The sequence below is a fragment of the Elephantulus edwardii genome, unplaced genomic scaffold (genome assembly GCF_000299155.1).
Source record: "Elephantulus edwardii isolate Elephantulus edwardi_28Jun2011 unplaced genomic scaffold, EleEdw1.0 scaffold00220, whole genome shotgun sequence".
Taxonomy (NCBI): Eukaryota; Metazoa; Chordata; class Mammalia; order Macroscelidea; family Macroscelididae; genus Elephantulus; species Elephantulus edwardii.
The window spans coordinates 1,412,742-1,439,362 of record NW_006399970.1 but is presented as its reverse complement, the minus strand read 5'-3'; the positions used below and the strand labels follow the sequence as shown (position 1 = coordinate 1,439,362).

Sequence of the window (26,621 nt, the reverse complement as noted above, 5' to 3'; positions counted from 1 at the left end):
TACAATCCCTCCCCCCAGGTCCACTCCACTATGTAGTCTTCATTCTGGACTCCAGTCATGCCAATAATACCTAATCACATATCCCTATTCAACAGTTTTCTCCCTCATCTGTTTCAATGCAGTCTTTTTCAGTCTCCGCCCAACCCCTATGTCAGTCCTGTTTTACAACAGTGGCACTATGCAGTATTTGTCCTTTTGTGATTGAGATACTTCACTCAGCATAATGTCCTCCAGGGTCACCCATTTTGTATAATATTGCATGAGTTTCTTCTTTTTAATGCATTGTACTCCATTGCGTGAATATACCACAGCTCCTCTATCTATTTGTTTGTTGATGGGCACTTGGGTTGTTTCCAGCTCTTTGCTATTGTGAATAAAGCTGCAGTAAACGTGTGTGCACATATCTGCTTGGATGTCAGTTATGGTCTCTTTCGGGTATATTCCTAGTAGAGGAATTGCTGGGTCAAATGGTATCTCTATTTGCAACTTTTTGAGAAAGTGCCATACCGCTTTCCACAGTGGTTGCACCATTTTACACTCCCACCAACAGTGAATAAAGGTTCCAGTTTCTCCACAACTTCACCAGAATTTGTTGCTTGCTGTTCTGTTAAATTTTGTTATTCTGACTGGGGTGAGCTGATCTCTCAAGTTGTTTTGATTTGTATCTCTATTAGAGCTATGGATTTTGAATATTTCTTCATGTGCTTGTTGGCCATCTGAATGTCTTCTTTGGTGAAGTGTCTGTTCATATTCTGTGCCCATTTTTCAATTGGATTGCTTATCTTGTGGTGACACCTGTACTTTTTGAAAGAACAGTCTTCATCAGTGGTCTTTAAATCTTTTCTTTGTATATTTTGTAAGATAATTTTGAGAGATTATGCATTTCGCTAATGGTGGACTTACAGTGTGTTGTGCTGTCAACCCAAAGGCTGCATGTCTTTGGTGGTTTGAGTCCACCAGAGGCTCCACAGGAAGAAGTTGGACAGTTTCCTCCCATTAGGATTTACAGCCTTGGAAACTGGAGGAGGGTTGTAGTACTTGACAGCAGTGAGTTGAAATGCAGTTTACATTTAAGTTGACATCTTAAGTTTTTCATCTTATGTTTACGAAGTTACCAAGAAACTTGTTAATGGTATATGTGTAAAATAAAACTGTTGCAGTATTCTTTTACATCTACCCATAGAATCTCAATACTCTTAGCACTTTAATGCCCACCGTCTCCATCATCAGTTAAACCAAACATAAATAACATCTTTGAAAATTTACATTGTTCTTTTTCTCCTTTAATTTTAATTTACCTATAGAATTTTATCCTAATGATAATAACTTTTTATTTAAAAGTGCTTTGCACACCAACTTCTATTTGTAGTGATAATATGCGTATAATTTTGTAGCATTAAATTCTAGCATGGTTGAGAATTTCCTTTGTTGAGTCTCTAGATACTAATTTTTTCTTCTTTTTAGGATTTGGTTATTATAAGTACACAGTTAATCAAAAGCAAAATAGATCATAAATTTAAATAAAACATCTTAACAATTGGAAATGTATTTCAATGAGGTGATGGATGTGCTGTTTTTTAAAAACTGGTTTATATGCTCATGGCTAAATATTGCTAGAATGATGAAGGCTTAGCATGAATTCTGATCCTTTTTTAATAGTTGTCAATGCTGTTCAGCTTTATTCACATAAATAACTAGACAGGAAGGAATTTTGTTATAACCGTGTCACTAAGTTCTTTCTACTCCAAAATTATGTGCCAAAATGATATACTGGTCTGCCATAAAGAATGATTTTTAATTATTTATCAGCTAATGCCTGCATGGATTTAGTTGAAAGCAGAGAATTGAAAACCATCAGGTATTCTACTTAATTTTCCTGAAATTTATCAAATGACTGTTCTTATATACGTTAGTCTTTCATTTAGAAATACCTTATTTAGCTAGATATGTTGGGAAATTGTCAAAAGTGAAAATCTTCTTCCTTTCAGTGTATTTATGCCATTGGATTATTTCATTTGAAAAAATTGTAGTATGTCATGCCCCAAGCATAGAGGGTAGTGTGTCACTAACTTGGAGAACTCTGATTGGCCCCCTGGGGGCCCTGCAAGGCCAGGACAGTATGCATCTCTACCTGCAGCCGCCTGTTATGTCGCTTCCATAAATAGAACACAGGCAGCCTAAAGGCAGCCAGGTCTGACACCCCTAACTCCACAAGGGGAACTATCCCTACCAGCTGTCCCTACCAACATCCACAGCATAAATCTGTTCCCATGAGGTCAGATATGTTTTCACACTCCTGGCACCTACTTGTATTATTTCTAACAATCAGCTGTCTAAAACTCAATGTCTAATAATTAATTCAGATATTAACTGTTCTTTACGGGCTCTTGGTATTTTCTTGCTAGGTCCACTAATCCATTGCAGTGGCTACCCACAGCTAAGAGAACCGTGCTCAAAATTATAGGGCTTGTTAGGAATGTTACCAGTAAAATTCATTTTGGAAAGAGGATACACTTCATGTCAGGATAGCTTCTTGCGCATACTCGCAGGCCCCTTGGCCTTCAGCCTTCCTGCTATTTTGGGTCAGTGTTGCAGAGCTTTCTTAGTCCTCCCTGTTATGGCATCTACGCACCACCCCTCAGTGCTCCTGTCAGCTTAGAACAAGGCCCCTAACTCTGGCTCCTTGGGTTAGCAGTTCCAGGTCAGCTCTTTCACGTAGGTCTAGGGTTCCCCACGGCTGCTGTGCTGCCACTGATCCTGCCGAGGTCCCAGGCAGACTGGTGCAGGACTCACTGGCCCTGAAGGATCTGAGCTGCCTTCCCTTCTTTCTTTGTGATAACCAGAGTCCTGTCTTCTGCCTCTAAATCTGCTCAGTTGAAACCTGGCTGGGTGGCAAGGCTGACCCTCCAATCAGCAAGAGTTTACACACACTGTTGCATATTTCCACTCAACCCTCTGAGCAAAGGCAAAGGTAATGGCTGACCTGGGAAAGCCATTTTGAAAAATAAGCTCACTACATCCCAGCTTCACCAAGGGCTGGCCCTGGGGAACCCAGGAATGGGCTCTGCTCATGCCTCTGTGCTTGACCTTTGGTGGCCTAAGCACAGCCCCCTCCTGACCCTGCACCTGACTTAAAAGCAAGATGGAAAGACCTCTGCCACTCGCCCTACCACTCCCAGTCCCATCCTAACTGCCCCAAAGCAAACTCACAGCTTTAGTGACTTATTTTCTGAAGATAAGTGTGTTGTCAAACTCCGTCCATGACTCCCTCACCATGGTTTGTGCTATTATTATGTAAATGTGCTCAAAAAGAATATTTTTAGGTTATTGAATAAGAGTGAAATTCATTTCAGGAAATGTCAGAAAGCCTGTGTAGTGTACGTCTGGACATGCCTGTGTAGTGTACGTCTGGACATGCTGGGTCAGTCTTTGACATCATTTGATGTGTGTGTTACTTATTTGGATTTACTGTGTATGGAAATGTATGCATTTATCTGCACAGCGCAGAAGTGCACCATAGAAAGCTGGAGAAAAGGGATGTTTGTAAAGTGGGCAAAGGGCAAGTGTGGAGAAAGGATGTGAAAAGGGAGACCGTGCATGACTCCTTAACACACACATTTTCAGGCAGGTGAGTTTCAATAGAAATTGAACTTGTGAGAAGGAATTCTTTAAAAAGATTACTTTAAAAAAAGTAATACTTTGAAAAGTATGCTTGGAACATTTCCATGTATCCTAGAGGCGTGCTCTTGTTAATCTGCATCTGTTGTGGACAGGGGTGACGAGGGCAGGTGCAGACCACACTTTTGGGGTTAGAGATGGCTCAACGCCTCATTTGGGAGGATTTTCCTGGACTCTGGGCTATTTTAAGACAAGGATGATGACAGTATTACCTTATAGTTACAGTATTACTGTTATGTCTGTTTCTCATTACCTTCTCTTTTCACTCCTTATTCCCTGTAGTCTCTCATTTGCACTCACATCATTGAAACAACAAAATACCCCATTGCTGTTGAGTCATAACCAATTTATAGCCACCCCTCCAGCAGGTTTTCAGAGGCTGTAAACCACACAGGAGGACGTTGCCCATTCTTTTGTCACAGGACAACTGGTGGCTTCAAATTGCCTGTCTTTGGGTTGACAGTGCAACTCGTTACCCACTAGGCAATGGACAAGGTTCTGTTAAATAAGTCTGCCTTCACAGAGTTTGCATGCAGAGTTACTGCTTCTTAATGATACCATAATATAAGAATTCTCCTTTTGGAAATAGTTCTTCGTACATAAATATTGATGTTCTCCATGACTTTATCCTTGGCCTATTTTCACCCTCATACTAATGTCCTTGCTGAATGTTTTCAGTTTAATAGTATTGATTTATTCCAGGTCTTTATTCCAGGTATTTTTCTTGAAACTTCAACATTGTCAAGGTGTAGATGGGTCAATACATGAATAGATGTGTGTTGACTTGATATGAAGTACTTGCTTAAAGACCTGTCACCTTGTTCCCAGAACAGAAGGATCCCAAAGGGAAGACTTGAGGAAAGAGTAGGCAGGGGGAAGAAAAGAAGGCTCATGATGACTATAAATAGTCTTTTGCTGCCTACATTTATGGTTGTTGTTGTGTACCACTGAATTGAAACCGATGCATAGCGACCACTAGTGGGCTTCCAGAGGCAGTTGAATTTCACAGGAGGAGATTGTCCATCTTTTTCTACAGAGCATCTGGTGGATTAGAACCACTTATCTTTGGCATGGCAGCATAGCTCCTTATTACTGTGCCACCAGAGCTCCCGTAGGTGCTGTCCCTGCAGAAATGTAAAAGGCACTAGAAAAGTTTGACAATTAAAAAAAACAAAAAACAAAACCCAAACTACCAGCCTACAAAAACTCATTGCCAGCAAGTCAAATCCAACCCATAGCTGACCCTCTATCAGGTTTCCTGAGGTGTAAATCTCATGGGATGAGAGTGGGGGGAGAATTGCCCATCTTTCTCCTTCAGAGCCATTGGTGGATTCAAACCACCAGAGGGGAGTTACCTTTGGGTAAGCAGTGCAACTCCCTACGAACTACGCCACCAGAGCTCCCTATTTGCACAGAAAAGAAAACTAATCTTAAGAGATGAAAAAAGATACCCATGTTTATTGTGGCTTTGTTCACAATAGTGAAGAGTTGGAAACAACCCAAGTGCCCATTAACAGAAGTATGGATAGAGAAGCTGTGGTATATTCACTCAATGGAATAGTACGCTGCATTGAAAAACAAGGAGCTCATGAAATATGCAAAATGGATGACCATAGAGGACATTACACTGAGTGAAATATCTCTGTCACAAAAGGACAAATACTGCATAGTGCCACTGTTGTAAAGTGGGACTGACATCAGGGTTGGGGAAACTGAGAGGGGATAAATAATGTATACTGCATTGAAACAGATGAGGGAGAGAACTATTTAGGAGGAAGATATGATTAGATATTATTGTCATGACAAGAGTCCAGAATGAAAGCCACATAGTAGAGTGGACTAGGGGGAGGGATTTTGTAACAGTGAAAGAATTTTTTTTTTTTTTTAGAAAAGCAAATTAAGGGGGAGAGGTGGGCAGGGAGGAAAGTGTGTAACAATAAATGAATGGAAATCCAAAGTCTCTCTAAAGTTTCTTTAAAATAAATTTAAAAATAAAGAATGTTAGAAATCATGGTAAAAAAAAAAGATTTGCTGTTCTTCATTTTGAAATTTTAAAAAGCTCTTTTAGGAAGATACTTTTAAATTTACAAAGTTGCAAAAATAAAATAGTTGCCAAATTATTTGTATAATTTTACTAAAGCTTCCCTGTTACTAAACATGTTAGGCTGTTTTTTAGTTTAGCATCTGTGTCAGCACACATTCTTATCTGTCTGTATAATACAGTTATGGAAATCCGCACCTTTTATTGCTGTCATGTCCATTGTAACATAGTTGACCATCAGCTTTCCAGGGCAGTAATTCTGCAGGAGGAGACAGCCCACCCTTCTTCTGCCTAGTGAACCACCACTGAGATGCTCTGTCTTTGGGCTTAGCAGCACAGCTCCCTGTGGCCTGGCCTACCAGAGCTGCTTCTTTGTGTGTACATTTAATAAATAAGTAAGTAAGTAAGTAAGTAAGTAAGTAAGTAAGTAAATAAACACACACACACATATATAAAATATACTTAGTGTATATATTTAGTGTATGTACCTTATGTTGTTGTTAGTTGTCATTGAGTTGATGCTGACTCCAGGCAGCCCCATGAATGCAGCATGAAGTTTTCAAGGATGTGACCTTTTGGAAGCTGATTACCAGACCTGTCTTCTGAGGCACCTCTGGGGACGTTCCAGCTACCAGCAACTTCTTGTTGTGTACCATCGAGTTATAACTGACCCATTGCACCCATTTTCATATATCTATAAATACGATTATGTAAACCCATATCTCTTAATGCTGTCGGCTCAGTTCTGACTCATGACTGACCCTTCGTTCATTTCCAAAGCTGTAATTGCACTGGTGGTGATTATGCTATGCGATGTTGAGTCGAAACTGACTCATCACTGACCCTCCAGTGGGTTTTCAGAGGCAGTTAAACACATGGGGCAGATGTCCATCTTTCTTCCATGGAGCAGCTAGTGGGTTTGAACTGCATGCCTTCAGGTTGGCAGTGCAGTTCCTGACCGCTAGGCCACCAGAGCTCCCTGTCGTGTACATTTACACAATACAGACATAGATGGATATAGATATATAGAGGTTGCTACATTGCTAAACATGATCTTTACTCCCTAAAGTCTTTTTAATTTTTAAATTTATTTTAAAATATGTACAACAGCTTTTCACTTTTTAAAGACTAGCTAATTATATGAATATAGAAGATGACCACATCGCTCCAAACCACTGAGAAGCCTTGCTCAGGCAAGCTGATACATAACGTAAAGCTGTTACAGCTTGACTTACCAGCTCAGCTCATCATGCTTTACTGGCAGACACACCTCCTGAGATGCAGCATAGTCTTCAGGTTGGCAGCATATTTTTCTATTGTTGTAAGTACAGTGTCCAGATAGTAAATGCTAAGTAGATGTGCAACAAATAGAGTGTGTGTACAATTAAAAGTGGCTATTTTAGTAATTTTTGAGTGTACTGTTAAGTTACATTGTATTTACCAAGTTATGCTACAGTCTCCAGTATCTATTGTCAAGGTTGTTGGTCACTCCAAACAGTATAGGAATTCCCTCCTTTCTCTAGTCCCCATAGCTGCAAGTCAATCATCCTTTTGGTACACTGGCTCATTCTAGACAATTTGTCTACGTGGGAGCATACACTATTTGCCCCTTTACCTCTGATTTATTTTACTTAGCAGTTTTTTATAGTTTATCCTTGTCATAGCATTTGTCAAGGTTTCTGTTCGTGACAGAATAATGCCCTGTCTGTAGGTATATACCACATTTTGTTCATCCATTCATCCATGGATGGACACTCGAGCTGTTTCCACCTTCTGACTACTGTGAATCATGATGCAGGGAAAATTGGTGCCTTGGGATACATTTATCTGTTTGAGACTGCTTTTCAATTTTGTAGTATAATGAAGTAGGAAAAATAGTTTGTGTTTGTGTTACACATTTCATGTTCAGGCAGATTTATAGATATTGTTCCTATTTTATAAAAAGTGCTGGTGAAGTAGAAGGAATTGCATAACTTTATAGGTGTTGTACTACCCTTTGGACTTCTCATGGTTTTTAACTTTTAATTACAGAGTTGATTTTACTGATATGTGCAGTTCACTGTTTGGATTTGGGTTCTTCATGTCGGTCCAAGTCCAGTTTGGTTCTGATGTTTTTTTCTCCCAAATACCTTTAAATAGTTGTTATCTGTTGTATTAGTAGGAAAGTCTGGTAAGATGTTGTAAATGTTTCCGTGTATTTATGTTGTTGTTGTTCTGTGCTGTCGAGTCGCTTGCGACTCATAGTGACCCTGTGTACAAGAGCCCTAAACTCTGCTCTGTCCTGTGACAGTCACCCGGTCTCTGACACTCCCATCCAGATTATCCCAGTCACTGAATCAATCCACCTCATAGAGAGCCTTCCCCTCCTGTGCTGTCCCTCCACCCTCCCATCCACCCTCCCAAGCATGATGTCCTTCTCCAAGGACCGGTCTCTCCTCACAGCATGTCCAAGGTATGTTAGATGGAGCCTCAGAATCCTTGCCTCCAAGGAGCCGTCTGGTTAAACCCTTTCCAGGATGAATCTGTTTGTTTTCCTAGCAGCCCATGGTACGCTCAGTATTCTTCTCCAGCACCACAGCTCAAAAGCATCAATTCTCCTTCTATCCTCCTTGGTCTTTGTCCAACTCTCTGATGCATAACAAGTGATTGTGAAGACCATAGCCTGTATCAGACGCACCTTAGTCTCCAGAGAGACACCATTGCTCTTGAGTACTTTGGAGCGGTCCCTAACAGCAGACTTTCCCATGGCAATGCGCCTTTTAATTTCCTGGCTACTGGTGCCAAGAGTGTTGTATTTATAGGAAGTTATAATTTTTTTCAAAGACCAAAATCCCAAGCCAGTTGCCATTGAGTTGATTTTAAGTTGATTTTAACTTATGATGACCTTGTGTGTAGCAGGGAAGTATGTTCTGTGCTCCGTAGGGGTTTTGATGGCAGTCCTGTTTTGGAAATAGACTGCCAAGCCTTTCTTCTGAGGCACGCCTGGGTAGATCTGAATGACCAGCCTCTTGGCTAGTCAAATGCTTAGTCATCTTTCACCTCCCAAGAATGCTTTTCTCTCCTTAGATACACAGAGATAACTAGAAAGGTGCAGAATTTGAATATGAGAAGCTTGTTATGATTCTTTGATGCAGAATTTTTAAATTTGAAGTGTCACAAAAAGTACCCCTGTGTGTGTAAACGTAAAATGGTGTCTATGTGGGGCATAAATGGAGTATCTAGTTCCCAGGTCCTTCATCATTTAAGGGAAGGGAGTTCAGTATCTTAGGAGGAAACTAAATAAAACATCTTATCACGAGGTCCCTTTTGATGAAAGATGCCCTCTCCAACTGGACCATTGACTTGTTAAGACCTAGAAGTTCAATATGGTGGAATATTCTTTGGGCCATGTTTTCCTTCAGTTTTGTCAAAATGGTATTTAGCAATTGCCTTCTCAACTTGGTTTCTTTTTTTTTTATTTTAGTAACTTTTTTATTTTAATACTTTTTTTTTAAGGAAGCAACTTTTTCTTTTTATTTTATTATTTTGTGTGTGTTGTGTGTACCGTCAAATCAGATCTGACTGGTACAGGAGGAGATTGTTCCTTCTTCTCCAGCAGAGCATCTGGTGGATTTGAACCGTGCACTTCTGGGATTGCAATACGACCTTCTTGCCACTAGGCCACCAAAGCTCGCCTCAACTTTGTTTCTTAAGTCTTCTCGTACTTGCTGAGAGTATAACTTGGCACAGTAATACAAAAATATAATATGTAAAGTCTTAAATGAGTTTATCTTTATGCTTTTTTCTTCTTTATATTGAGGAAATAATTATGTGCTTGTGCAGAAGTCATATATGAAAGTAAGTGGAATGATTTCAGGCCCCTATATTAGCTGCTCATGTGAAACGTGTTTCTTTGGAAAGAATGCCTAGTTCTGCATCCTGACGCAGACTGTGCCCTTGGCAGCTGTGATGCGTGGTGATTAACCGGGTCTACTGTTGCACTGTCTTGTCTTCCAGTGTTATTTGGCTATGCCACCACAGTCATCCCCAGGGTGTATACGTACTATGTTTCAACTGCCCTGTTTGCCATTTTTGGGATTAGAATGCTTCGGGAAGGCTTAAAGATGAGTCCGGATGAGGGTCAAGAGGAACTAGAAGAAGTCCAAGCAGAAATAAAGAAGAAAGATGAAGAAGTAAGTCACTGCAGTGCTAAATATCTGAACCAAAAGGCACTGAGCTAAGAGTGAGCACAAGGTGGAGATTTCTCAGTGGCCCTGCCTCTGCTCTCTGTGTCGCCTGGCTAGTTTTCCCAGGTTTCTTTCTGACAGCTAGCTGAGACACCGTTCTGTGAGAGCTGCTGTGACTGTCGGGGAGAGAGGTAGCTGAGAGTGGATACAGAGCGGGTTTAATCAGGTTCGGTAATTACACTAGTTATGTGCTGCTGAGAAGTACTCACTGTGTTTTATAATCATGTTACATATTTCTTTCCATCATCTAGAATAGTAAGTAATTAGTAATATAGTTTGATTTCTTTTGTTAGGGAGGAACAGAATTAAGAAAATAATGTTTGTTCCACGATGAAACTAGAGGTTCAAGGGCTGGTTGGGGCTCCTAGTTTATTTCCTGTGGGTGCATATTCCACATAATTTAAACATCTAAAAAGATTAAGTGATTTTCTTGCTATTTTGAGATTAAGCTCATTGATTTTTTAAAATTTTTTTTGTTTTTAAGCTTCAGCGAACTAAACTCTTAAATGGACCAGGAGATGTTGAGACTGGTACAAACACCACAATACCTCAGAAAAGGTGGCAGAATTTTATTTCACCCATCTTCGTTCAAGCTCTTACATTAACATTCTTAGCAGAGTGGGGTGATCGCTCTCAACTAACTACAATCGTCTTGGCAGCAAGAGAGGTAAGTGAGAACTGAGGGAAGATGGCTTTTCCTACCAGGAGTAGACCTACAACCTGTGTCCTAGTGTTCCAGACGATTCTGAACAGTTTCACCATGGCGCACGGGATGGTTTCCACTGCTTGGTCATTGGCTTTAGATCTGACAGTCCTGCTGTGCTCCAGAATTAACCCCTTCTGCCAGTTCCTACAGGGAGCTCTGGGGGCCCTGTGGGAGTTGTGCTGCCAATCCAAAGGCAGGCAGTTCCAGTACAGCAGCTGCTCCACAGAAGGGTGACCCGTCTCCTCTTGTCTTTTGAGGCAGTTTACAGCCTCTGAAACCCCAAAGGAAGTTTGGCGAGGTGCAAGTCAGGCCCAGCTTGATGGTCCATAGCAGCATCTGGGTGCTACAGTGGTTTTGCGGACTCCTCCCCCTCAGTTTTGCTGATACTATATCATGGCAATTGTCTTTTCAGCTTGGTCTTCTTTCTTTTCTCAGAACTTGCCTTCACATATTTGTTGAGGCTATAAACTTGGTGTATTATTATTAGAGATCAGTTTGGTGATATAAATCCTAAAGCCTTACCAGTGTATATCTTTTGGTTCTTGATTCTTTTATGCTAAGAAAAAAATTGAGGCCTTAAGCAAAGCTTACTTGTATTTATTGCAACTTTGTGGAAAGTTAGGAACAACCTCCACGTCCAGCAGAGGAGTACTTGTTCCCTGAGGTACAAATGTTGGAAGCTCATGAAATTACTCAACATTATTTTAATGATATGAAAAACTAATGAGGTAACTTATAAGAGGTTTATTTTTAAAGGATGTACAATGAACAAAAGGCTTCAGGAACTAGAAATGTTTACAGTGCTGCTAATGGTACCACTACTGTGGGTGCTTTGTTTTTTTTTTTTTTGGGTGCTTTGTTTCTGTTTATAAAATTTTTGCTGGAGAAAAGTGCAACAATGAATGGATGGAAATCCAAAATCTCTGTAAATGTTCATTGAAATTAATTAAAAAAAAAAACATAAAAAAAAATTTTGTGAAGTTGTAGCCTCAGAATAGCAAATAGAAGAGACCTCAGATCATTGAGTTGTTGTATTTGCCCTACTGATTAAGAACCTGATGCTCAGGTGAGGTGACCTGTCCAGTGATAGAAATTAGTTGGTGGCAGGAGCAAGGGCTAGAACTGAGATTTCCTTATTTGCCTTGTAGATTTTTCTCCTATAATTATGTTCATAATGCTGCTGTAGTTTTTCAGTACCATGCAGTGGGAATGGACCCATAGCTGACCCTCTAGCGGGTTTTTAGAGGCAGTAAATTGCACAGGAGGAGATTTTCCATCCCTCTCCTGCAGGCAGCTGTTGGATTAGAACAATATTCCTTTGGGCTGGCAGTGAGTGCAGCTCCTTATCACTTACCACCAGGGCTCCCTTTTGTAATTGTTAAGTACTCCTTATTTATTTTTTTTTTAAAGTTTTAAAATTTTAGAGTCTTGATTCATTTTGAGTACTTGCTTCGGCAGCACATATACTAAAATTGGAACGATACAGAGAAGATTAGCATGGCCCCTGCGCAAGGATTGACATGCCTATTCATGAAACGTTCATATTTTTATAAACTGCTTATCTCTCGATACTCCTCTAAATCTGAACATTCAGATTAAGACACACTAGGAAGAAGGATTGGCCATCCACTTCCGAAATAGCAGGCCTCTGAAAACCCTATGTACAACAGAACACACGTAGACTAACAGAGAGGGCAACTGGTAGAGCTTTCAAGTATGGAAATGCAGTGCGATTGGCACAGGATAGAGCAAGGTTTAGGACTGTTGTACATAGGGTCACTATGAGGCGCAAGCGACTCAACAGCACGTAACAACAACATTCATTTTGAAGGAAATAGTAAACATTTTGTTTGAGATGTCTGTTACTATTCATGGATTTAGACTTAGAATGGAATGCTGCAGCTATGTGTCAGCCTTTCTTGATCTTAATGAATTAATCTCACTATTATTTAATAGCTACTAAGTGAAGGTTTTTAGATGGTAAAATCCAGATGACAAGCTTGATTTGTTTCTAACTCTTTGAAAATAGGCCACCGTGAAGGAACAGGTTCATTTCTGTGGGCTACTGTGTGAACCATATAGAGTTTTGAGGGCTCGGAGAGCCATAATTAACTGTCTTCCAGGCCAGAGATAAATGGTTCTCTGATTTTGTTCCCTTCACAGTCTGATTTTTTTTTTTATTAATCTAAGCTCATTTTAGTCTGTAGTTTTAACTCCGCTTCTTTTCTCAAATTAGGTTTCGAGTCTGTGGAGATAGTAATGGGTATTGGGAGGAGGGAAGGAAAAGAGGCTTCAGGGTCAAATAAATGTGGCAGATGATAGATCCTTGAAGACTCAGTATATAAATCCTCAGGTAGTAAAGGGCCTTTGCTAATTTGGGGGCTAGGTCCACCTCATTTAGACCATTGTCTTTTCAGTTAATTGTTATGCATGTGAGAGCTGGACAGTGCATAGGATGATAGAAGAAGACTCGATGCCTCAGAACTATGTTGTTGGAGGAGAGTACTGACTGTCGTGGGACAGCCAGCAGAACAGGTGTGTGTTGGAGAGGGTAAAGCCAGGTTGCTTCTTAGAAGCAAGGATGGCGAAGCTTTGTCTGCATACTTTGGGCATGTTGCTAGAGAGGCTATTCCTTGGAGAAGGGTATCACATTTGCCAAGTGGAGCACAGCGGAGGAGAGTAGACCCTCAACTGAATGGATTGACCTATTGACTACAGCAGTGTGGGATCAAGTGTGTCAGAGATAGTTTGACACAGGATAGGAAAGGGTTCAGAGCGGTTGAAACGGGGTCACTATGAGTCGTACTGACTTGATGGCATCTAAGAAAAACAAATGAACTTTTAATTTTATTTAAGCCAGTACTTTTTCAAATAGCACTTTCAAATGAAAGGAAACCATCTTTTGGTGTACCATTTTTGTAAGCTATACAGTACAATTTGAGAAGAATAGCCTCACTGATGTTTTCACCCATTTCTACTTTGCTCCAGATTTCCCCAAATACTGCTTTCTCTTACAGCAGACAAACCCACCTCCCACTCTTCTCATCACAGCAGAACCCCTTCTCTCTTGAATTCTTGATTTCAGTTACCCCCTCACCCCCTACCAGCCTAGATCTTTTCTTTTTTCTCAGGTGCATTTTATGAGCATTTTAGCATTCACTAGTTTTTCTTATTTTTAAAAATCATTCCCCTGCCTGCAATCTACTTCTTTTCCAAATACTATCTCCTTCCCTTTGTCTAATCTTGGCTTCTTGACTGCGAGGGGAACAAGTTGGTACTCCTCTCCTGCCTAACCTCACTGGAATCTAACGATTTCAGCACAGGTAGTGAACACCTGGTGCTTTGAGTTGCTCCACTGTTGGAGCAGCCACTGTGGGTCCTTGTGGGATGCACAGTGCTCAGTCCCTATGTCAGTCTCCTTTGAGCGCCTCACCTGCCATGTCTTGAATTTAACTTTTCTTCATGATTGTGTTGTCTGGATCCCGTAGCATACTTAACATTCAACTCCCGAATTTCACCACTTTTAACTCTGCTCACCATTGTTTCTTGTGCATTAAAAAAAAAAAATCAAATTGGTATTAGCATAAATCATTCAAGCTGGAGAAACTTAGTGCCACATCCTTGATTCTCCCCTCCCCATTTCATAGCCTTTATTGTTTATTTCTCTTTTACCACTGGAATCCCTGGTGGCACAGTGGGTTAAGAGAGGCTGCTAATGAGAAGGTTGGCAGTTTGAACCTGGTGGCACTCCAGCAGGAGAAGGATGAGGCAGTCTGTTCACTTAAATACTCACTGCCTCTGAAACCCTGTCCTGTGGGACGTACTCAGTGGCAGTGAGCCTGTGAGCATGATCATTTAATTTACTAAGGCGCTCTGGTGCAGTGGTTAATTGCACAGCTGCTAACTCAAAGGTCAGTGATTTAAGCCCTGGAGGAGAAAGATGTGGCAGTCTGCTCCCAAAAATATTTACAGCCTTCTAGTTATGTAGATGACACCACCTTGCTTGCTGAGACTGAGGAGGACCTGAAGTGCTTGCTGCAGAATGTCAATGACTGTAGCCTTCAGTATGAATTGAAGCTCAACATCAAGAAAACAAAGATTCTCACCATTGGGCCAATTGGCAGCATCATTATGGATGGTGAAGAGATCAAGATTGTTAACAGTTTTAGTTTATTTGGCTCCACAGTCAACACTCTTGGTACAAGCAGCCAGGAAATAAAGAGAAAAATTGCATTGGGAAAGTCAGCTGTCAGGGAACTCTCCAGAGTACTGAAGAGCAACAACTTAAGTCTGGAGACTAAGGTGTGCCTGACTAGACCATAGTCTTTGCAATTGCTTGCTGTGCATCAGAGAGCTGGACAATGACTAAGGATGCTAGAAAGAGAATTGATGCATTTGAGCTATGGTGCTGGACAAGAGTATTGGATATACCATGGACTGCTAGGAGAACAAACAGGTTCGTTCTGGAGAGGGTGAAACCAGGCTGCTCCATTGAGGCAAGGATTCTGAAGCTTCGTCAGACATACTGTGGACATATTAGAAGGAGGGACCAGTCCTTGGAGAGGGATGTCATGCTTGGGAGGGTTGGAGGGACAGCGCAGGAGGGGAAGGCCTTTGATGAGATGGATTGATTCAGTGACTGTGGTAATGGGGGTAGGTGTTTCAGAGACACAGAGCAGGGTTTAGGGCTTTTTGTACATAGGTTCGTTCAAGTGACTCGATGGCACTTAACCACCACCACCCTCGGTGGCACTTCTCTGTCCTGTAGAGTTGCTCTGTGTGAGAATGGATGGCAAGAGAGTTTGCTCCTCCACCTGTTCCTCCATTTGCTGTTGAGGCAGCTCCAGCCCATGGTGGCTTTATATAAAATAGAACAAAAGGCTGGCCAGTTCTGTCTGAGCTTCTGGATTCTTGTAATGTTTGAGCCTACTGGTTATGAATTGAATTGTGTCCCCTAGAGTTGTTGTGTTGTGTACTGTAGAGTTGGAACGATCCATAGCTGACCCTCCAGCGGGTTTTCAGAGGTGGTTAATTACATGGGAGGAGATTGCCCATCCTCCCTCATCCCCTAGAGCATGTGTTGTAAATCCTAATCTCTATACCTGTGTCTGGAATTCCAATAGGCAGTGAGTTTTCCTTAACAGAAGTGAGTTTTCCTTACGGAGTCAGGATTAGCTGTGGAGTGTGCTTTAAATCAATCTCTAGAGATTTAAAAGAGCAGATTAAGCAGGCAGCTTGGAGAAGATGGCTGCCAGGCCACATGATGTGCTCTGACCACTGAGGATGAGAAGCTGAGAAGAGTGCTTTCTGGCCTCCTGAACCGGGCGGCAGTGCATCTGTTTGAAGCTGACTCGGTGTACTGTTGTCCCAGCAGCACTAGATAACTGAGGCGTCAGGGTTGGGTTTGTGTCAGCCTGTCTCAGCAGTGCTCACCTTCCCTGGCCCATCTCTTTATCTAACATGATGTCTTTTTTGACAGTTGCTCTTTTTGATGGTGTGTCCCCACAGTAAGCAAGCTGAAGTCTCCTCACCTCATTTCTAAGCAGTATTCTGGTTGTGTGTTTTTCTAAGAAGGATTTGTTCATTTTTTTGGCAGTTGATAGATTCAGTATTTTTTGCCATCACAATTCAGTTGCATCACTTTCCCTCCCTGCTTTCTTTCTGGATGGTTTTGTATGCATCAGGTGATTAAAACATGCGGGTTAAATCAAAGCAAAGCCCACTGCTGTCAAAGGGTTTCTAACTCAGGGAAGTCCATCTTGAGGATTCCAAGGTTATAACTCTTTAAAGGAAGACATTATCCATCTTTATCCCAAGCTGTAGTTTGTTGCAGGCCGAGGGTAAAGTATTTTTATAATTATTAATAATGAGACAGACTACCAAGAATGAGATAAAACAGAGAGCATAAAAGACAGGGGGCCAGCAGTTCCCATGACTGAAGGCCTCAAGCCATGCCTTTCAGAGTTTTTATTGAGAATCATAGGGAAGCTAAACAAAGGAAAATCATAAGGGAGTATAAATCAAAAACAAGTGATCATGGGGAAGTGTTTTGTAGATAAGGCCAAGTTCCTCTCTGTTGTTTACTTTATACTTATCTTAGGAGGGAGGGATTCAGTAAGTACAAACTGAGAACAATGTTGACTCTTAGGGAATGCCTTAGTGCCACAGGGTGAATTCTAGTTGGTATTAAGTCTCCCTCATATCCTGATATATAGCATTTGGTTTATTATTAGTATTAAATGTCATATTCGGATTCCCACAGCAGCTAGTGGGCCCAAACTGTTGGCCTTTTGGTTTTTGGTCTGATACCTTTTACACTATGCCACCAGAGTTGTTGTTGTTACGTGCTGTCGAGTCGCTTGCGACTCATAGTGACCCTATGTACAACAGCCCTAAACTCCGCTCTGTCCTGTGCCATTCGCACCGTGTCTGACACTCCCATTCCAATTATCCCAGTCACTGAATCAATCCACCTCATAGAGGGCCTTCCTCTCCTGCGCCGTCCCTCCACCCTCCCAAGCATGATGTCCCTCTCCAAGGACCGGTCTCTCCTCACAACATGCCCAAAGTATATTAGACGGAGCCTCAGAATCCTTGCCTCCAAAGAGCCACCGGTTTAACCCTTTCCAGGACAAATCTGTTTGTTTTCCTAGCAGTCCATGGTATTCTCAATACTCTTCTCCAGCACCACAGCTCAAAGGCATCAATTCTCCTTCTATCCTCCTTGGTCATTGTCCAACTCTCTGATGCATAACAAGTGATTGCGAAGACCATAGCCTGTATCAGATGCACCTTAGTCTCCAGAGAGACACCATTGCTCTTCAGTACTTTGGAGAGGTCCCTAACAGCAGACTTTCCCATGGCAATGTGCCTTTTAATTTCCTGGCTGCTGGTGCCAAGACTGTTGACTACAGAGCCAAGCAAACTAAAGGTGTGTACAGTCTCAATCTCTTCACCATCCACCAGAGTTAGGCATGTGTTAATCATCACAGTGATTTTTTTGTGGCAATCTGCCCAGTGCAAATACTTTGATTTACTGACTGGTGCTATCGCAGGCAATGTTGATACAAGTAGAGTGAAATTGTTAAGATCAAGGCTTTTCCCTCTTAAATCATGATTTATCTTTGTTTTCTTGATTGGCCTTACTGGCAGCATCAAGATAGATGGTGAAGAGACTGAGATTGTTAATACCTTCAGTTTGCCTGGCTCCACAATCAACACTCTTGGTACCAGCAGCCAGAAAATCAAAAGACAAATTGCACTGGGAAAGTTTGCTGTCAGGGACCTCTCTATAGTACTGAAGAGTAATGATGTCAGTCTGGAGATTAAGGTGCACCTGACCCAGGCCTTATTCTTCACAGATACTTGCTGTGCATCAGAGAGCTGGACAACGACTAGGGATGATAGAAGGAAAATTGATGCCTTTGAGCTGTGGTGCTGGAAAAGAGTATTGAATATACCATGGACTGCTAGGAGAACAGATTCATCCTGGAGAGGGTAAAGGGTGCGCCTTGGATGCAAGGATTCTGAAGCTTCATCTGACATACATTGGACATGTTGCATGGCAGGATCAGTCCTTGGAGAGGGATGTCATGCAATGAAGGGTGGAGGGACAGTGCAGGAGAGGAAGACCCTTGATGTGATGGATTGACTCAGTGACTGGGTTGATGGGGATATGTGTGTACGAGACAGTAAGGTTGGCTGAGGATAGAGCAGGGTTCAGAGCTGTTGTACATAGTGTCTCTATGAGTCGCAAGTAACTTGACAGCACAAAACGGCAGTGAAGACATTTTGTTTTCTACACTTTTGGGCATTATCAACACTTGTAGTCTGTAGTCTTTGACCTTTATTATACTGAGAATTTTTTAAAAAACAAACAAAACATAAACTGACCAACTATTGTCTATCCCAGTTTATATCAACCCCTATAGGGCAGAGAACAGCATTTCCAGGGCTATAAATCTTTATGGAAATAAAGTGCTTCTTTCATCTTTGTCACTGAATGGCTGCGGAGTTCAGAGCTCGAGCCTTTTGGTTAGAAGCCAGATCCTTTAGTCACGTTGCTACCAGGGTGCCTGCCTCACCCACCAGGGCTTCTGCCTGAGCTCCTGACCCATTGCCACTGAGCCTGTTGTGACTCGTGGCGACCTTCTTTCAGATTTTTTGGTGTGGTTTTTTTTTTTTCTTTAATTTTCTACTAGTTTATTTACAAAAGTCGAATACATGGTTTCTTTCAATTTCCCTCATCCCGCCCCCATCCCCCTTCACATACTCATCCCTCTGCTTCCACCCTCCCCTACACCTCCTGGATCCTTGTAGTCATTCTACAGTAATGGTTTTTGAGGCTGTGTCAATAGGAGAGCACTGTCTCATCTTTCTCTCACAGAGTGGCAGGTGGGTTCCAACAGCCTGCCTTTCAGTTACCAACCCAGCTCTTAATTTACTACATCACTAGGGTCTCTTTTTTCCTTCTCCTTCTGCCTTGGATTTCCTTCTGCTTTTCTCTGTTTTTGATTTCTTGTGCTACTTCACTAAGCACATCATGTGAAACCTATACTTGAACCAGGAAGCAGTCCTTTGAACAGAGAAGGGAAACACTGCATGGTTCAAAATCAGGAAAGGAGTGTGTCAGGGAAGTGTCCTGTCTCCTACCTTTTCAATCTGTATGCAGAACAGATCATTCGGAAAGTAGCGCTTCATGCGGAGGAAGGTGGCATCAGGATTGGAGGAAGACACATTAACAACCTACATTATGCCGATGACACAACCCTGCTTGCTGAAACTGAGGAGGACCTGAAGCGCTTGCTGCAGAAGGTCGAGGACTGCAGTCTTCAGTATGGACTGAAGTTCAACATCAAGAAGACAAAAGAGTCTCATCATAGAAGAGATTGAGGTTGTTAACAGTTACAGCTTGCTCGGCTCCATGATCAACACTCTTGGTACCAGCAGTCAGGAAATCAAAAGACAAACTGCATTAGGTAAATTTGCTGTCAGGAACCTCTCCACAGTACTGTGAAGCAACGATGTCAGTCTACAAACTAAGGTGTGCCTGTTCCAGGCCATGGTCTTTGCAATTACTTGCTTATGAATCAGCGAGCTAGCTGGCCAGTGACTAAGGATGATAGAAGATGATGCCTTTGAGTTGTGATGCTGGAGAAGAGTCTTGAACATATCATGGACCACCAAGAAAACAATTAAGTCTGTCTTGGAAGGAGTGAACCCAAGTTTCTCCTTGGAGGCTAGGATTTTGAAACTCTGTCTCACATACTTTGGGCACGTGACCAGGAGGGAATAGTCCTTGGGTAAGGATATCTTGCTTGGAAAGATGGACACACAGCACAGGAGAGGAAGGCCCCGGGTGAGATGGACTGACAGTCGGGCTAGGTGTGTCAGAGTCAGTGAGACTAGCTCAGAGGTGCTGTACATAGGGTCACTAAGAGTTGCAAGTGACTTGACAGCATCTAACCCCGCCACAACCTCACTAACCTCCCAGTCATCACCCTGTCTTGCTCCTTATCTTTCAAAGCACAAGTCCATTGTTACTCTCTGCCTAAAAACAAATCAGTGCCTCAGCAGCAAGTCTGTTCAGTAATTAAGTTCCCTCATGACCCTTCACCTACCTAGCTGGACTCTACAGTGGTGACTCTAGTTCTCTAGAAATAGAAACATTGCAGATGCCTCCCACTGCTGGCCAGTGCCTTCTGCGTAGAAGCCAATCCTTGTTAACTCATCCTTCAGGGCTGTCTTCCAGAAATACTGACTGATCCTCCAAATCCAAGGCCTCCGGTGTGCTCTGATGGCAGGTGGTTCTTATTCTTCCTGTCAAGTCTTTGTTTTCTCATAGAATCAAATCATACCTGAGGGAAGCACTGTCTAGTGTCATTGTCTCCCTAGCAGTTGTCATGTAGGTACAAAATAGGGGCTCAGCCAAAGTTTACCAACTCCTCAAAGGTTAAAAGGCTTCATTTCTTAAGACTGCTTTGATTTCTTAAATTCAGTTTGCCCCCTTCCCTTTAGGTCTTGTTCTAATTGTAAATTTGCATTAAATAACTTATTTTAAAACATCAAGTGTATAAAATTGTGCAACATTATGATTTCCCCTCACCAGCCCATCCTCAACCCTGTGCCCTCCCCCATCTTAGATCCTCATACACATTTTACTAGTTACCTATTTCTGCAATAAAGGTCTTATACAGTATTTGTCCTTATGGAAATGAGTTAATTCACTTAGCACAATGCTCTCCAGTCCCTCTCAAGTTAGGTAGTGATTTATAAAATCATAGTTCCTGGGCATTGCATAGTATTCCATAATGTGAATGAATGTACCATAATTTCTCAATCTATTAAATTCTGGTTGTACATTAAAAGAAAAAACAAACATCAAGTGTAGAATTACATTCTTAAATATTTATATTTATATACACACACACACACACACACACATACGAATTTTTAGAATGGTGTTCTGCTGTTTTGTTGCCAACTTCTGTTTTCAGTGCTTCTTGTTATCAGTTCCCTCTTTGATTTTGAATTAATGTGTGTTGTGCTTGTTTGCAGGATCCCTATGGTGTAGCAGTGGGAGGAACAGTGGGACACTGCTTATGCACCGGCTTGGCAGTCATTGGAGGAAGAATGATAGCCCAAAAAATCTCCGTCAGAACTGGTAAGGTGGTTTATGTTGTGTTTCTTTTTTAAATTATAAAGCAAAAACTTTTGTTGGAATCCCTGGAGTTTAGAAAAGAGAATAACTTTATTTATGTTTTTACTTCTAAAATGTACCTGGTCTTTGTGACTGGAAACTGTCAGCAGTCTTGAAGGCTTGGAGTTGTGCCCTAGTCTTGCAAATGTGAACCATTTCCCCCTCCCTCATGTGTAGATGTTAGTGAAATACAAATTGATTTCAAAGCATTATTGAATTCAAAGTGGCTTTTTGGGTCAACTTATTTTCTTAGTCAATGGATATTAAAAATAAAGCAATCTTTGTGTAGAAATTTTTGGCTTTAAGAATATGTTCTGGAAGACTGGGAAATCTTAAGTGGTGATCATATCTACTGATTCTGCTAGAAATTTCCTCTATAGTTACAATAAAACTTAGTTACCCCAGAAGGAATAAACACAAGTCTCTTCAGTGGGTCATAAGGGTTCGTGTCGCCCATTATAGTAACTCACAGTGTCACACCAACTTCCCTCCCTGACTGCCTACCAAGTCAGACCATGCAGAATCCTTCCTAATTACAACCTTTAATTACAGAATATTATGAGTTATAAATCATAGAAATATTATAGTAAATGTTGGTAAAAACAAAATTGTTTTGTAATCTTTACATTAAATTTATATTCTTAGTTACTAAGTAGGAGCCTTTTTGGATGTATCTAATTTTCCATTAATTAGTAGGTCATTCTCAAAAAAGTTACTGCTCTATATTCACAAATATAATTGAAAACAAAAGTTTGACAAAATCAGAAAATATAAACATACTGTCAGCAGGGAAGGTAGCTGCAGTGCAGTTATAGCCTGTGCAGCTGAAATATGTAAATTCAAATATTTTTATAATTGGACTGCCTTGATTAGTTCCACATGAGAGGTTCTCTGGCATTAAAAGTAAACTAGCACAGAATTTTAGCCTTTTAAATACATTGGTACATGTAAGTTGGACTTACAGAAAATGTTTTCATTGTTGTAGCTATGGGGATACTTTTATTTTTTTTATAAAAACTGTAGTCCTGCTGAAAACAAGGCATAAAGTTACAGTCATTTGGTTGACTGCGGGGCAGCCAGACTATACCAGAATCTTTATAGACCAGCCATTGTGGTGTTGCCTCCTGCATGCCCCCTACGCTAACCATAGAGTTTCTTTGCTAGCCAGAAATATCAGTTTAACTCTGTCCCTTCTGAAAACAGTGCTGGAGAAGGGACTACTTCTCACAGTACAGCCAGGCATGTAAAGTGTTCTTTGGTGTGCAAACAGGCTCTAATTTGTTTGCAGGTTTACTTAGGAGAAATGGGCAGCACCGTGGTTCCTAAGACTCTGCCTTAACGTTTTCTCTTTTTTCTTCTAGTGACAATCATAGGAGGCCTCGTGTTTTTGGCGTTTGCATTTTCTGCACTATTTATAAGTCCTGATTCTGGTTTTTAACAAGCTGTTCAATTTGTACTTAAAGATAGGTAACTTTTGCCTTTCTGTACATTGTGTACATTATAACTAAAAGTGATAGAAAAGACTGTATTTTGTAGCATTGATTTGTGAGTTTGAACTATTTATGAGAGTTTTAGGTCCAGAAGACATAATCACTGATTCTATTAGCAACATGGATTTTTTTTCAAAGAAACCTGATTCTCTGAAGTGTGGATTTTTCTCTTCTCCTGCATAAATATGTTAATATGGTCTTTTGTATATGCAGAACCATTGTACATAGGGGTCTACCACTTAATTTTCTTTTAGCACTGACCCCTTTATAAAGAGTGTAAATTTTCTCTTGGATCACTGAGGTGTGTTCTAAGGTGCTTACCTTAAATTTTTTTTCTTGGTGGAAGAATGAATTAATGTCTATGTTTTAAAATGTTTCCTTAAGATAGTAAGCAATTTGAGTCTTTTAAAAACTAGGTTCTTTTAAAAAAGAGAGAATATATTACTGTTATACCAATAACAAGAAAAGAAGAATTGTTCACCAGATCAATTCCTCCTCTTTAAAATTGGGTAGAAAACCCAATATAAGAACAGTCAATATTTGACAATGTGGAATTACCAAATTAAAAAGAATACTATGAATGTATTCATATTTTTTCTATATTGAATAACAATGTAACATAGAAACAATGTAAATAAAAGTGGTATGACCAATGCTTTTTTCTTGTGTTACACAAGTTTATCAAAGTAGTAATATTTAAGGAGAGCATTTTCAAAATGGATGTATTAAGTATTTGAGATATGGCTAAAATAGCTAAATAGAAGTCAGGCATTATACTAAATCCTTGTCATATTTAATCAGTTTTCTAAGGTGGTGGTGGTTAGGTGCCAGTGAGTCACTTCTGACTCACAGCAACCCTGTAAACAGATGCAAACCTTGTGCAGTCACAGTCCTTTACAACACTGAGTCCATCTCCCATCTCGAGTCTCCCTTCCTGTGCTGAAGTTCAACTTTTCCAAGCATGATGTTCCTCTCCAGGGACCTGGTACCATGATCAAAATACAAGTTCAAGTCTTCCTGATAACATGGCCAAAATCAGTCACCATTCTTGCCTCTTAAGGATCACCTTGGCTGCAGTTCTTCCAGCACAGATTTGCTTGTTCTTTTTGGTCATTCACTCGCTGCTGTCAAGTCAGATATGACTCATAGGCAGTACATTGCACAGGAGGAGAGTGCTCATCTTCCTCCTACTGAGCCACTGGGTAGGTTAACAGTGCACCTCCCTACACCCCGCACCACTGCAGAGTCCTGTTCTTTTGGTGGTCGATGGAATATTTAATACTCTGCCAGCACCATGGTTCAGAGGCCTCAATTATTTTCAAGTCTTTTATTCACCGTGCAGCTTTCACATACACATGAAGGATCTTAAGCTGCTATGGCTTAGGGCAAAAAAAACCCCACCATGGTTTAGTCTTCAAGGTCCTTACTCGACAGCATTTTAAAGAGGTCTTTGGCGGCACATCTGCCCCATGCAGTGATGACTGACACTACTATTGGCCTTGCCTTAAAACTGACAGAAAGTGAAAAGGCTTCTAGCCCAAAGTTACATAGTTGAGCTGGGTGTCAAACAAAGCAGAGCCCACAGTCTTTCATTCTCCTAAGGCTGCAACTCCAGGAATCCGTATTTTCAGTGTATTTTACCTTGACTCCTAACACACTCCATGCTGAGTGGCTTGGCTTTCTCACAACATGATGTATTTTATCACTTTATGCTGTAACACAGCCATTATTATTTCTTTAGGCCCAAAGGACAGACATCTACATGTTCCTTTAATGAAGTTTATTATTAAAGCCAGGTAATTCAGGTTTACTGCATAGATCTGTGATATATAAAAACCAAGCAACCATCTAAAACCTCCAGCTACTGAATTGATAGTCATAGTGGTCTTCCATCCTATTTCCAAGGCTAGAAATCTTTATAGGAAGAAGTTGCCCATCTTTCTCTCTTGGGAGTAACTGGTGGATTTGTCCCACTAACCTCTCACTTAGCCTGGTGTGTTATGCATTACACCACTAAGGCTTGTTCTATGATGAATGAAACAAAACTAAGCCGATTGGTGTGGGCTGATTCTGACGCCACAACTGTCCATTAGGTGTCCGAGGCTGTAAGTATTGACTGGAGGTGTGCCAGCTTTCCTCAGCAAAGCCGCTGGTGACTCCCAGCTCTTCACCTGTTAATTAGCAGCCCCACACGTGCAGACTTTGAACAAATTATGAAAGCACCATTGTCCAGGCAACCATTTTGCAGTAATGTAGGCAGCCAGCCACTATTGTTAAGAGGTTGAGCCGTTCTCAGCTAAAAGCACATACTGATAAAGAAAAAAGTCTTTATAGGAAACTTTAAAAAAATGCCTAGAACACGCTGTGAATTCAGGCAATTCAAGGGAATTTTGGTCCTTTGGCTGCATCTTGGTTTCGAGGTAGGCACTCCAGTTACTGACTGATGAGGCCCTGTGGTTCAGTGGTAGGATTCATGCATTCCAAGAGACACTGGTTCGATCCTCTGCCAGCACACTTCATGAGCAGCCACCACCCATCTGTTGGAGGTCTGTGCATTGCTATGATTTCGGGGACAGGTTTCAGTAGTGTCTCTAGATGAAGACGGCTTTGGGAAAAAAAGCCTGCTGACTTTAGAAAAGTCAGTTGAGAAGAGCAAGCTTTTGGATCATAGCAATCCACTGTGCAACTGGCTGCACAGTATTCTGCCCCACAGTACATGGAATTGCCGTCAGGGCCAACCTGACAGTTACCACTACCACCACCACCACCACCACCACCGGCTGTTATAAAGAGGGGGATGAACTACGTCAAGAGTCCCAAGCAAGGAAAGAGAAGGTCCTTGTGACAAAGTAGCTGGTACCTTAATAGCCCAAACTGAGAGTTCAGATAGGCCGTCTCCAGTTCTAGGCTAACATGAATAGCTGTGTAGTTTTCTGTACATCGAGCTTGTAGCAGCACAGGACTACTCTGAAAGAGTCTGGCAGCTCAAACCTAAGCTACAAGGTAAAAGGTGGGAAATCTGAGGAAAAGAAAAGGCTGTTGATAGCAATTCTGAAATATTTAATAGTCTTTCTTTAAAAGCCAAAATAATGTGATTCTTGTGCCACTTAACATTCACTTTTGAGAAATGCAGGTGATAAGGAAAAAAAACACAGCACTGAGGTATTTTTTTTTATTTTTAAAATTAAGGAAACAGGTTAGATCTAATTCATTTTTACATTTATGGGGGAAAATGCTAGTGCTTGGTTCTTTTATTATAATTTTAGGTTCTGAATGCATTACAAGAGTCATGGGAAAGAACATTATAATAGTACATGTAGTTTTTAAAAGCTATGCACACTGTAACCTGGAAAAATAATCAAACAGCAAGAGGCCTGAGTGGAGGTAGGCTAAAACACATTTAACTCTCTTCAAAGGATAGCTTTGAAAAGCAAGAAAAAGGTAACAGCAAATTAAAATGGCAAAATTGGTTAACAACAGGATCCACAGTTTATACAGTGTTCTATTTCCAAGCATACCCACTGCCTTTCCATCCAGTGCCAACCCAGTGACCTTGTAGGACCCCCCTTAGCTGTCCAAGGCTGTAACTGTCAGGGAGGCCGACAGCCACATCCTTCTCCCAGGGAGCTGCTGGGTTCACACCTGTGACCACTGCACCACCAGGCTCCTTGTAAGCTCCTGAGCGTCAGCAGGGAAACCGAGATAGCACCGTTGAAGCCATTACTTTCCTTCACATGCTTCTGCACATTTTAGGATATGGCAAAAGAGAATAATACTTGGA

General features: G+C 41.2%; 1 protein-coding gene across 1 annotated transcript in view; it reads left to right on the top strand.

Moving 5' to 3' along the window:
* TMEM165 (transmembrane protein 165) overlaps positions 1–22,788 on the top strand; it is a 52,535-nt gene extending 29,747 nt beyond the window's left edge. Inside the window, exons 4-7 of the mRNA XM_006898098.1 lie at positions 9,716–9,891; positions 10,430–10,612; positions 21,209–21,314; positions 22,712–22,788. Coding sequence (XP_006898160.1) covers positions 9,716–9,891; positions 10,430–10,612; positions 21,209–21,314; positions 22,712–22,788 — 542 coding nt within the window. The remainder of the gene's footprint in view (positions 1–9,715; positions 9,892–10,429; positions 10,613–21,208; positions 21,315–22,711) is intronic.
* The last annotated feature ends 3,833 nt before the right edge of the window (positions 22,789–26,621 follow it).